General features: G+C 47.0%; 1 protein-coding gene across 2 annotated transcripts in view; it reads left to right on the top strand.

Moving 5' to 3' along the window:
- The first annotated feature begins 900 nt into the window (after positions 1–900).
- PTCH1 (patched 1) overlaps positions 901–12,554 on the top strand; it is a 66,347-nt gene continuing 54,693 nt past the window's right edge. For both annotated transcript variants that reach the window (XM_082074482.1, XM_082074483.1), the window contains exons 1-2: positions 901–1,701; positions 3,235–3,427. In XM_082074482.1, the coding sequence (XP_081930608.1) occupies positions 1,501–1,701; positions 3,235–3,427 (394 nt within the window). In that variant the 5' untranslated portion in view covers positions 901–1,500. The remainder of the gene's footprint in view (positions 1,702–3,234; positions 3,428–12,554) is intronic.

Genomic DNA, 12,554 nt, shown 5'->3' with positions numbered 1-12,554 from the left:
TATTAAAATTGGTTTTCCTCAGGTTTCAGTTAAAGAATGAACCCTAAGTTGAAACAGGCTAGCTACCGCGTGGCTTTAAATCCCTCAAGTGTTAAGTTTTCATTGTGTTTTTCTAACTGGACGGAGTGGTTTTCTTGCAAGGAACTAAGTCTCCTCTTTAGTTAAAAAAGAAAGAGGGAGAAAAATCTGGCACTTTCTACCGCAGTATCCACCACTCTGTCATTATTTCTGCAAGCCTGGGAATTCAGCTCAGACCTCCCAGTATTTGTTGCAGCTTGAGGCCAAGGTGCCTCTAAAAGGATTTTCTTTTTAAGGGCTTTAGAAATCGTTTAACGCTGCTTTCCCCCCGTTTCGCTCTCTTTTTTACAAGGGAAAAATATATTTCTGTGTCGATTGCGAGAAAAGTTCTGCGCGTGTATTTGTCTGCAAGCATCCCGGCCGGAAAAAAAAAAAAAAGAAAAAAGAAAAAAGAAAAAAAAGTTTACTGAAAAGAAAATGAAAAAGAAGCGGGGGGGGGGGGGAAGGCATTCCTTAATGGAAGTATTGCATGCAAAGAAGGCTGGATCTCTTTAAGGCTCCCCCTGAAGCTGGAGATGCACACACAAGGGTTGCCTGCCTGGGTGGTCTCTCTACTTTGGTGAGCTGTTGCTAAGCAGCTAATAATAGTCATGTTTGCTGAGTAATTTCTGCCCTCCCCGAGCCAATCGCCTCGCAGAAACCCAAGCCATCTGACAGCCCTGGGGGCGGGCTTTCAGCTTTTTTTTTTTTTTTTTTTTCTTCCCTCCCTCGCTGCCTCTCTCCTCTCATACTCCCCCCCCCCCCCCCCCTCCCACCCCTCCTCCTCTTTATCCAAATGGAGAGAGTAGTTTTTTTCTTCTTCATCTCATCTCTTGAGCCGAGGGGCTGCAGCTCGGTGCTGCCGCGCACACGCCGGGGGAAAGCGCCAGGCAGCCGGCAGCCCGCCTCCGCGGCGGGGCCGACCGCGGAGCCCCGCCGGCCCCGCGGCCCGCGGGAAGCACCCCGGCGCTGAAGCAGGATGGTGCAGCGCGGCGAAGCAGCTCAGCAGCAGCAGCCGCCGCGGCCCGCCGCGCCGCCTTCGCGCCGCCGTCGCTGAGCGCCGCCGCGGACAGCAGCTTCCCGGAGGCAGCGGCGGCCGGAGGAGGCGATTTCAACGGGAGCGGAGGAAGGCGCGGCGGCGGCAGCCGGGGAGGCCCGGGGGTCGCGCCCGTCCGCCTGCCCTCGCCGGGCGCGGGGAGCGGCCGCCTGCAGCTCGGGGTCCGCGCGCGATGTGGCAATGGGAGGCGCGGGGAGCGACTCGGCCGGAGCGGCCGCGGCAGCAGCCGCCGCCCCGCGCCCCGCGTGAGGCGGCCGCGCCGCAGCAGCAGCAGCCCGCGGCCCGCAGCGCCGCCAGCCCCCCGCGGCCCCGCCGCGCCCCCGGGCCCCCGAGCTCCGCCGCAGCGGCGGCAGCGCCAGCTCCCCCGTCCCGCCGGCGGCGGCAACATGGCCTCGGCCGGTAACGCGTCGGAGCCGGAGACGAGCAGCAGTGCGGGCGGCAGCGGCCACCCTGGCCGGGCGGCGAGGAGCGGCGGTGGGAGGCGGCGAAGAACCGGAGGGAATCGGCGTGCCGCGGCGCCCGACCGGGAGTATCTGCAGCGGCCAAGCTACTGCGATGCGGCTTTCGCCTTGGAGCAGATCGCAAAGGTGCATTCACTCTTTTTTCCAGAGATACACGATAGTGCTAGTGCTGTTTTTCGGCGGGGGAGGAGGGGGTGGTGTGTTTTCTCGCGGGGGTGGAAGGAGGAGATGGAAATCAAACAGCCACCAATAAAATGCTGGGAAAAAGAGAGGGACGTCTGTGACTCTTCAGTGCGGGAGAGAGTGCCCTCCTTCCCTGCTCGCCTGTGCCTGCCCTGGTGCGTACTTGCCCTGCGGAGCACTCTTCTGCTTAAATTTCCCGAGACAGCCTCAGGTCGCTCCCCGCCTTTCCCCCCCGGCTAGCCTCCGGCCCGCTCTCCCGCTCCTTCTCCGCTTCCTTTCTGCTTCTCCATCCCCTCGTAGCGCCCTGCGACCTCGGCAACACTCGCTCCCGGTTGGGACGGGGTAGAAAGCGGGCAGCCGCTTTCTTGGCAGAAGTTGTGCTTTTGTGAAGTTCTCCGCCGAGCGCCGACACGGCTACTGCACTCGGAGAGGGGGTTCCCCAGCAGAGATAGCTTGCGGCGGTTTTCTTCCCCCGGCGGTCGGAGGGGAAGCGAGGGCCGTAAACAACTTGCCACCTTAATTCTGCCGCGCAGGTCGCGCCGGTCCCCGCGGTGCGGTGGCGGTATTGTTGGCGGCGAAGGGCTGAAGGTGCCGGAGCGCCCCGCAAGCCCGGCCCGGGCGGGGCGGAGGGATGTCCCGGGCCGCCAATCTCCGCCGGCCAAAAAATGTTCAAAGTAAACAACCTCGAGACGCTGCCTTGCTGCAGGGATGGTTTCACTTCAGGGAGCAGATTTCTAGGCTTTGTAAGAAGGAGGAAAGGAGGAGGGAAAAAAAAAATCCATGTGGCTGCCCTCTTCCGTTCACAAATATTGTCGTAACTTACAGATGGCTGTTCTACTTCCTAATTCAGATCACACAGCGTCTCCAAACTCTATGGAAATGAATTACTTCTGATCTTACAACGCTGCTCACCACGTGGGTCCTGTCTCAGCACCAAACCCCTGCTAGGAGCTGGGCATGGGGGAAACGGCAGCTAGTTTGCTAGCTTTCCATCATCAGCGAGTCCCTTTTCATTGCCCCCACCACCCTTCAGAGGTCTAAGGAGAACAGGAAAAGGGACTTGTTTGTTTCTTGTGGCTGTTTAGCTTCTTTGGCAGTGGTTACTTCTGCCCTGGAGCCACAGGTCTTGGCAGCACGAGTGCTTTGCAGCCTGAGCTGCTGGTGGTGGCTCGGGCATGAGGAGAGTGTGGTGGGCAGCATAGGTGAGGGTGCAGGGGTCTTGGGCAGTGGTGTTGCTCCAAACCCGTGCGTTGGCCTGGGGTGAGAATGGCTACCAGCAGGTACACCTTGGCCTTTGTGTGTGCCCAAGGGTGGCCCTCCTGGAAGGGTGCCTGCTTGAGCTGCTCATGGGGCTTCCCAGGGATGCTGCGTGGGAAATGCACCCCGAGGAGCACGAGCTGTTCGGCCCGTGGGTGAGGAAGCACGTCCGGTGGCCTGTCGCAGCCCCTCTACTACTGACTTCTTCTTGCCTTGCAGGGGAAGGCGACGGGACGGAAAGCGCCACTCTGGCTGCGAGCAAAGTTTCAGAGACTGCTGTTTAAACTGGGCTGTTACATTCAGAAAAACTGCGGGAAGTTCTTGGTTGTCGGCCTCCTGATATTTGGGGCTTTCGCTGTAGGATTAAGGGCAGCTAATCTCGAAACCAACGTGGAGGAGCTGTGGGTGGAAGGTAAGTCCGAGGCCCTGTCCTCTGCCGTTTCCCCTCCCCGTGCCCCCACGCCAGGCCGGCCGGGTAAAGCTAGCTCGAGCGGCGGAGGCTGGAGTGCTTGCGTGTGTACGTTTGTGCACAGGGCCGCTACATGCCGGGGAGGGCCTACTGCCGGCGGGGAAGCCGGCACAGCGCTTGGCGGTTGGGCGGGCGGTTGTCGAGGCGGGCGCTGGGCCGGCGCGTACCACTTCTCTGCCTGCGGGGGGCCGCAGTAGCAGGCTGTGCCCTCAGCGGGGGGCGCCGGGCCAGGCCGCCCCCGTTCCACCCCGCGCTCCCGCCTTCGGCCTGTTTCCCCGTGCGGGATGGCGGTGGGCGACGGGTCTCTGCGTCCCCGGCGGCGGCGGGAGGCGGTCTTGCTGCCGGGAGGCGCCCCTCCGCCATTTTGGGAGTGCGTGCGCCCGCGGCGGGGGGAGGGGGCGGGCGGCGAGGAGCGCGGCGGGGCGGGTGCCTGTGTGTGGTCCTGTTTTTTGGACAGCTTTCAACTGTGGGGGGGAGCGTTTGTCTCAAGGTAAAAAAAAAAAAAAAAAAAGGGAGGGGAGAAAAAAAAAAAGAGGGAGAGGACAAAAAAGCCGGCTGCTGAGGCGAGGCGGGGCTTGTCAGGCCGCCGGGAGCAGGGTGGCCGCGGGCAGTGCCCGGGCTGTGGGGCGCCGTCCTCCGGGCACAGCCCGGCGGGGCGGGCGTAGCAAGGCAGGCTTGGTAAAGGAGAGGAGCGGTACCGTGGCGCCGGGGCTTCGCGGGCTGCCTTTCGAAACAGACACCCTGCACCCCGAACACAAACACCTGGGGTGTGAGGTGTGCAGAGCCGTGTCAGCAGCGCCCCCTTCGCAGGCCCCGCGGGTCCCTCGGGGCGTCGGGCAGCCAGCCCGGGCGAGTCACCCTGCCCTGAGAGGCACGGCTGCCGGGTTTGTGGTGTTTCTTGTGTTTGGGGGTTTGTTTGGTTGTTTTTTTCTTTCGTGTTCTTTTTGTGTGTATTGTGTTGTTTTTTTTTTTTTTCTTTTTGTGTGAGTTTTTGTTTTTCCTGTGGGGTCTTGGTTTAGTATTTACTTAGCATCACATTCCCTTGCTAGCTGGGTTGATGTGAAAATAGAGTTCCTTGACTGCAGTAGTTACTCGGGTTTTATGTCAAAGTCGCTTGCAGCAGATTTGGCTTATAAAAGTTAATATGGAGAGCTGCATAAATAATCATTCTTAAATAGCTCTCTGTGTGTGCGCCTGTGGAAAAGCCAGTGCTAAGTGCAAACAAAGCTAGCGGCTGTTATTGAAGGTGGTCTGACTTGCCCCTTGGATGAATTGGAGCATATTCCAGATTCCATCCTTGCAGATGACAGCCATATTTGGGGTCAGGATGAGGTTCCTGGGTCATTTAGTGAGTATTGATTTTTCTGTTTTGGAAAATAAAGTGTTACCAGCTGAACTTGTTTTGGTACATGTAGCCCAGGAACCCAAAATATGATGAGGTTTTCTGCCAATAGCACTTAGAGCAGGCAGGTTCCCATCTATAGGAAGAGATGAGCATTCAGAGTCTCTATTGATCACTAGGTCCTGTGCACCTTAAATACTGATGCAAAGTATTATGAATATTATGAACATATTTTAAGTCCTTGTGAGTTTGTTGTGGCAAAGTTTGTTTTGTCAATTTTTGCACAAGTGTTTTGTCTTTTCTGTGTTCGGTGTGTAATATGTGAATGCAGTTCCATCCAACACCATTCCCTGAGGCTTATTATTCTAATATTACTGGGGTTCACTTACTTGATAGGGTGATCCCGTCCCATAAATGCCACCTGTGTTTTGTAACTGTGTAATACCAAGAAAGTACCTGCTGACAATGCCTGTATGACTGGCCTTGCAGTAAAAATGCAGTTCTCCAGGAAAAAAAATATGATTTGCAAAATAGCTGCTTAATTCAATTGCTGCACTGACCTCGCGTCATTATTGCTTCTTGGAGAAAGGAAGAGGGAAAGTCCCTAGTAGAAAATCTAGTTGAAATTGATCTCTGAGGTTTTTATGGCCAAGATGAATTCATAATGCAGTTGATTGTACAGAGTTAACCTAGGTAATTTCACATCTGTTGAGTTTTGTTTTCAGGTCAGAATTGGTGTAAAGTAATGTATTAAAACTCTGCATTTAGAAACCCTCACGTTTGCAGATTGCAAAGAAAGGCTCACTGATTAAGATGAAATAAAATATTCTGGATTTAATTTAAATTAACTTCCAGTCTTCCTATTCTAGTGCTATGTGACTATCTACACAAAAGGACTTGCTAAAATGTGCTTTCCTGGTAGAGACTCTATAAATGTTCCAGTCATTAACTAGGGTGTTATACATCTAACAAATAGCAATCCCATATTTCTGTTGCAAAACTACAGAGGGAAGTGCAGAGTGGGAACCTGAGATGGAACAGGTGTAGGAAGAGATAGTATGAAAAATGGGGTTCTTCCTATGCAGAAACGGAAAGCAGTGACCAAACTAATTTCTCTGCACTTGTATGCCACTGGTCCTAACAGCTTTAAAGTACACTCTGTGGAGGTTATTGTACTAACTGACCCTTTAGAACAAGGTTTCTTTTAGGAGAAGCAGTGACTGAATTGCCCTGTTTATTAAAATAGCTGTCTTATTTTTGCCTTTACCTTTTGTCTACTGAGAGTTTGAATGAACTGACCAATGTTGGCCAAAGATGGTAAATTACTTGAAATATACTATAAGTAACAGTTTTGATTTGCTGCTGAGGCTTTTTACAGTTATTACTGCTGAATAAATTGGCAGTATTTATATAAAGAGACTGATTTTGTATATTGTATTTCTGAATACCACGGAGCATGGAACATAATACAGCACTAAAGTTTGCTGTAAGTAAGCAGTTGCTTTAAAATGGTAACACGATTAATTAAAAATAGTGAAGCGAAGTTTGAATGAGTTTTAAGACCATGTACATTCCAAGATAAATGATTAGTAGTCTGGGTCTGAAGCTATTATGCATGAAATATTTATATAAGAAGTTTAGAAACCCACCTCGTAGGCAAACTTTCAAAGAGAGAAAAAGAAAAACAGATCTCCAAAACATCATTCTTACAGTTTTCCTGTAGTAGTCGTTCTCCTTCAGAATTTGTGCCAACACTCTTGGCATTCTCTAAGCCTCCTGATACCAAAGTGGCTTTCCTCTCAGCTTGTTTCTTGGCACTGAGTGTTGTAGAGTAGCCTTTTTTTTTTTTTTTAAACCCACAGTCCTCCTCTGGCTGCTTATCAGAGCATTTCAGTGTCCCCTCCCCATGGTATGCTCTCAGTCTGTGCTCCTGTCTCGTAGTTGGGCTTTCTGGCATTGTTGTTTGGCTCACATACCTGTTTGGGTCAGATATATGTTTCCCCTGAGCCCATCAGCAGGTCTATCATCCCAGTGTGCATACCTTGCTACTGGAGGATGCTTGTGTTAATTTCTAGGGCAAACAAATTCTGGACTGGCATTTTAATGGCAGTTCTGTTGTCCGTGCCCATTCAGCTTTAGTTGAACTGCTATATGTGGGTGTCCATGCATACTGGACTTGTGGAGACTGTTTAGCATCTTTATACATCATAAGCCCTTGAGAGAACAAAAAGGGCTTTGCATTGATTTCCTCTGTGACTGAATTTTGTTGGACACAGATGTGCTTTTAGAAACATCCATTCATAACTAGAAAGTACTCTGCATGGAAAAGAAATCATGCCTATAACTGCTTATGTTTTTTGCTACTACTCTAATAGGCACTCTAAGACCCTGTGTGTGAACAGTAGTCATACATGTAAATTCACAGCCTCTGCTTCTGAAATAAGGTAGTTTTTGGCTCCAGAGAAGGTTCTGTTAAGCAGAGCTTGAAATTTGGCTACTGCAGTGCCTTGAGTGGCATTAATTGGAGCAGCTTATATGGGGAGATATGGTCTAATCTTACTTCTTGATAATTCTTTTAATGTTACTATTGTCTTTGGATTTTTTTTCCCCTCTCACTTTCTTCATTACTTTTCCTTCTTTGAGAGACTGAAGATCATGGTGTTCTTTCCTTCCTTTCTTGCAGTTTTTGAACTAGCTGTAGATCAGTTTTAGATCAGTTGAAACCTCCCTCCTGGCCTTCGTTAGCTCTCTTCACAAAGCTAACCAAGTTCTAACATGCAGAGTTCCTTCTTTATGCTAGTTTGAAGGAACAGGGTGGGTGATACAGGTAGGGATACGACATCCTGTAGGGAAAACAAAAGTGCCTCAGTGGCCACATAGTTCAGCTTTGGTCCTTGGAACAGTGAGTGTGTTCTAACTGTAAGTGAATTAGGACCGAGTTCATATGGCATGAACAGTTTTAAACTTTTAAAGATTTGAGCTATGTGTAGTATTGTTTCCTTTCATTCTAAAGGGGCAAAAATCAAGTTGCTGTTGGTATTTATGGCTGACCCATCTTAAAATATGTCAGTCTACGCATGCAATATAATGATGAGGTGAAAATGAGGAAAGTGTGTGAGTGATGCAGGAACCAGTGTTATTTCCATAGATTCTTGGTTTGCTTAACCCAGCAAGATCAAATGCAGGTGGAGAGGAAAGTTATTCTTAACTTCGGCCTAAGGCATCTGTTAACTTTACAGTAGTATTCTTTGGAGAAACAAAATAGTAAAGGAACAGATCTTTGGGAATTGGTGACAAATTTATGTGAGGGGCTTGGAGTAACATGTTTGGTTTGAATATGGTTAGCAGGAGTTGACCCAGTTGGGTATAATTTAGTTCTCCCACAAACGTACACATTTGTGCACAGCAGTGGAGTAGAACTGGTTTAGATATCCTTGTACCTGCATCACCTCATCAACACAGAATAGATGGCAGAAGAGCAGAAGTTACTCTGCTGATGAACCTGAGGTGGTGTGTTTATTGGCTGCATGACACTCTGGGGGCTGATCTCTGATCTCATCACCAAATCCATTAGTTTCATATGTATCAGGTGACATAAGAGTTTACATATCTCTGAATACTGTCTTGTACTGTGTTGTATCCCTCAGTGTGTATTAAAAGTTTATGGAAAGGTGTTTATCTGGAAAATTTCCAAATCCACCAGTGTGCTCTTTTTCATGTTTACTGGTCGAAATGGAAGAGTATTCTGTACTTGCTTCTGTTTTGGGAAAAAAAAAAAAAACCATGAAATTCTAATATTTAAGCTTTACATGATGTTTGTGGATAAAAACATCGGCATCGTGGGTGTTGTATTCCTGTGAAGTTGAACTCCCTCTCTTTTCATATATTGAAAGTTGTTAAGAAAAGGTGTCTAAAGGTTTTAGTTATATGGATGCTTGATGGTTATCTTTTAAGTGCCTGCTGTTACATTCAAAGTCACTGGATGTCTCTGTTAAGTACCATCTTGACAGGTGTCCATATCAACAGCTCAGAGTTTGTGTTCCTTGCTGAAAAACTCTTACATAAAGAAGAAGAACAAACAGCTTCAGTGTTTAAAACTCCTCTTTCATCTGTAAGCATTTTAATGAAGGTATTAATGCATGTGACCAATCTTTGGTCATTGAGAAGGTAAAGGGTGAAATCCTGAACTTGCTGAATGTAGTGGAAGAATTTGGAATGGCTTTAGTGTAGCCTGGCTTTTACCCCCATATAAAGCCACAGCAGACTAACAGCATGCCTCTGCTCTACCTCTTCTGGGAGGGCAGGAGGAGGATCTCCTCCTGTAGAACTGGCACTCCTTAAGCTGTAATTGCATGGTTGCACAGTTCCTTCTGCCTTTCAGACTTTGGAGGCATTTGATGTCCCCAAGGCTGCAGAAAATTAATCTTCATTATTATTTCCAAACTTAGCACACTGTCACCAGTGTCCATGCCAGAATGTGCCCTTACAGATCCTTGTTTGGAAGGGTCTGTTTCCTTCTCTGCTGAAATATGTATTTAAACAGGGCAGTGCCTTGGCTGTACCATTTTCCTCTTCTGAACTTTGAGTGTCATCTTGCACTCTGGGGATTTTGCTGTTTGTGAAGAGAGTGTGAAGGCATTTCTGTAGTTCTGGAGAGCCTAGAGATTTCAGTACAGAAATCCTGGAGTGAAATAGAACAGTTGAAAACAGCATTGCTTTATTGTTGTTCCCCATGCCATTGCTGCTGAGGAGGAAAAGGGGAATGTAGGTAAGCAGAAGAGCTAGCTCAGCTCTAGGGCTGGCTGCTGCTGGAGTTGTGGTACTATGTGGAGATGGTGGTGAGTGGTTTTGAGGTCTACTACCAGCTCCTGTTACCTGCTAAGTGGACATTTTTTCTTTTCTTGTTGTTGTTGTTGTTGTTAAGAGACTAGGCCTTCATTTCTCATTATTCCTTAGCAGATGTTGGGTTCAGACAAGAATGAACTCTAATAGCTATGAGTACTCAAACTCGCTTTCAACAGAGAATGCATTAAGCAAAACTTGAGCTCCTCACCCTGACTCCATCCATTTTCATGATTTATTTTTTCCATGGGAAGAGATGGCCCTAGCCCTGTTAGTATTTGTGGTGGTTCCCCAGAAAGTAGTAATACCGCATAGCATATGCATGTAATTCTTGACCACTCAACAAATTTAAAGGCTACTACATGCAAGTGCATGTTTCAGTTACACATAACTGTTAGTAGGCTCCAAAATATGACAGCTTCCAGATGTATGAACTGACTGATCCCTTCGTTTAGATTATGCACCACAGCTGATGCCTAGATTAGTGCTGGCCGGACAAAGCTATGGAAGATTTGTCTGGTTTCCACAATGTCATGTTTATATTTCATTTGGATTTTTCCTTCAAAGCTGACCTCCCTATGACCTGTTGGAACTGTGTCCACTAGGATGCTGGTTTTAATGTGTCTGCAACTGCTTTCATTTTGGTGTCTAATGGAACATGTTCTCATTTTGATGCTCATGGCCTTTTATGCACAATCCTTTTAACATTGAATCACACACTTCAGCCTATGAGCAGTCAGGTAGAACTGTGCTTGTAAAGCTTTCTGCCCCACAGGTAGCTTTTAAAGAATATTTTGATTGGTTAAAACAGCATTTTGGTTATAGACCTTGTGGGGCTGTTCCTCGTCAGGCATTTTCTCCCGTATATAAAGTTCAGTCTTCCAGCCTTTGCACAGTGTTTTTTCTGTCTACAGATGATGGTGTGGATATATACATGTTTCTAGCTGCTCTTTTTTGGAGCTCAGCAGGAGCTGGAGTGCAGAATTTTACCAAGAAGTTCATTTTTCATTTTGTCTACTGTAAAGTTACATGTGTTAATAATTCTTATTTATCTTCAGTATGCCTTGGTTATTTTCATTTCTCTAATCTCTCCTGGCTTTTATTATGCAGGAGGTCTTTTGCCATTTGTGTTTGTTACCTGGGGAAGCTTGAAGATACGAGTAAAACTCCTTAAGGGCTAAGTGACAGGTCTAGAATAGGAAGAGTAGTCCCCTGTGAGAGTTCAGAAAGGTAAAGATACACAACTTTCATTATTACTTACAGAAACTCGATGGTTTTTTTACTATTGATGCTTCACTGGGGCAACAGATTCCCAAGATGGTACCTCATAACACAAAATTCATTGCTTTGAAGTATGATTTGTGCACTGGAAATATATGCTATCTTATAATGGCCACTTTATTTTTGTGCTCATAAATCAAGGAAAACAGGAAAATGGTTTGCTCCTGTTTTGCATGATCTCTGCTATTTTATTATCTATTTACAGTGCCCTAATTATGACCAATGAATACAGGGTACAGTAAGCTGTGCTCATTCTTGCTATTAGCTGAGTGACTTTGGGAATAATATTTCATTGTACTTTGCACTAGAAATAGTTTGAGTGGAGGTGAAAGGAGTAACTTTGAATTCAGAATTTAAAAATAGAATTTATTTTTCTTAATTCTTTTTTTCTGTGTAAAATCAGTTTAATGTCTGTAAATACAATTTACTTGTTACTGTTTTTTCTCTGTTATTTTCATTCTGTATCACCTCAGTTGCTATAAACATCCTGAATTTGGCAGAAGTAGTAGTTTCACGAGGTAAAAAGCCCTGTATGGAAACTGCTGACCATATAGATGTTTTGATGTATGGAGAATTTTAATTTTGGTTTTTAGAATTAATGTCTTGGCTTTGACTTCTGCTTCATTTTGGAAAACTTATTTCAGTGCTTGAGCAAAATATATGAGAGGTAAGGGAATGAGCAGAACCATAACCTGACTCTTCTGTAAAGGTGCTGCTCCTTTAGAGAATTGTACTGAACTTAATACCAGCTTTGAATATACAAGTAATCATTGTGTATTTGAAACATCTGTATTTGGCTCATGTGCAAGCAAAAAAGAAAAGGTGATATTTTCAAGGCACATGTGCTGTGTTGTACACCCATATACCTGAAGCTGGAACTGAGCCCTTAAACTGTAATACAGTCTTCATTTACTAACACTGAGATAAATTAAAAGAAACAGCCTTCTCTGGTTTACCAGTCTGGTGCATTTCTGCTTTTCAGTCAGTAACCAAATGCTAAGTGCAACAAGCTAGAAATGAGAACTGTTAAGTCAAGTTGTATGATTCCCCCCTCCCCCCTGCCCCCCTTAAATCATTGCTTAAGGGCTTCTGGCCCCTAGCTCAGGAATCCTGCCCAAAAATGCCAGATGTATTACACAGTCAAGTATTGCAATGTAAATAGTGTTCTATGCCATGAGAGCAGGGTGGTCCATCTCCCAGTTAAAAAAAAAAAAAGAAAAAGAAAAGGGAAAAATCCACACAATCTGAAAAAAGCACAGTAGTTGTAGTGTTATTTGTGTTTTTGGCTGCACAACCAGTATTTTGGAGCTGAAAAAACACAGATAAATTAGTGCTTTGGACTAGCAGATAATAATAACTGAAACTGAGATTCTAGAAAGCAAGATGTGTCTTGGCTGAAGCTGCTTAGTTTAGTCAAACAGGCATCTAAGAAGTAAAATATTAAAGGCCATTGCTGACAGGCAGAACCTGTTACTTTACCTTACTGTGAACAGCAGTCTCCTGCACATGGAAGCAGAGTGGACAAAGGGTGAGGAGTAGGGAACGCAGAGGCATTGCGTTTTTCTCGATCTCGTGCTGTGTAATAAAAAGACTGGGTGTGTTACT

This window comes from Streptopelia decaocto, assembly GCF_964273445.1.
Source record: "Streptopelia decaocto genome assembly, chromosome: Z".
Taxonomy (NCBI): Eukaryota; Metazoa; Chordata; class Aves; order Columbiformes; family Columbidae; genus Streptopelia; species Streptopelia decaocto.
The sequence above is the reverse complement of the archived record's forward strand: the minus strand, read 5'-3'. Positions and strand labels throughout refer to the sequence as shown.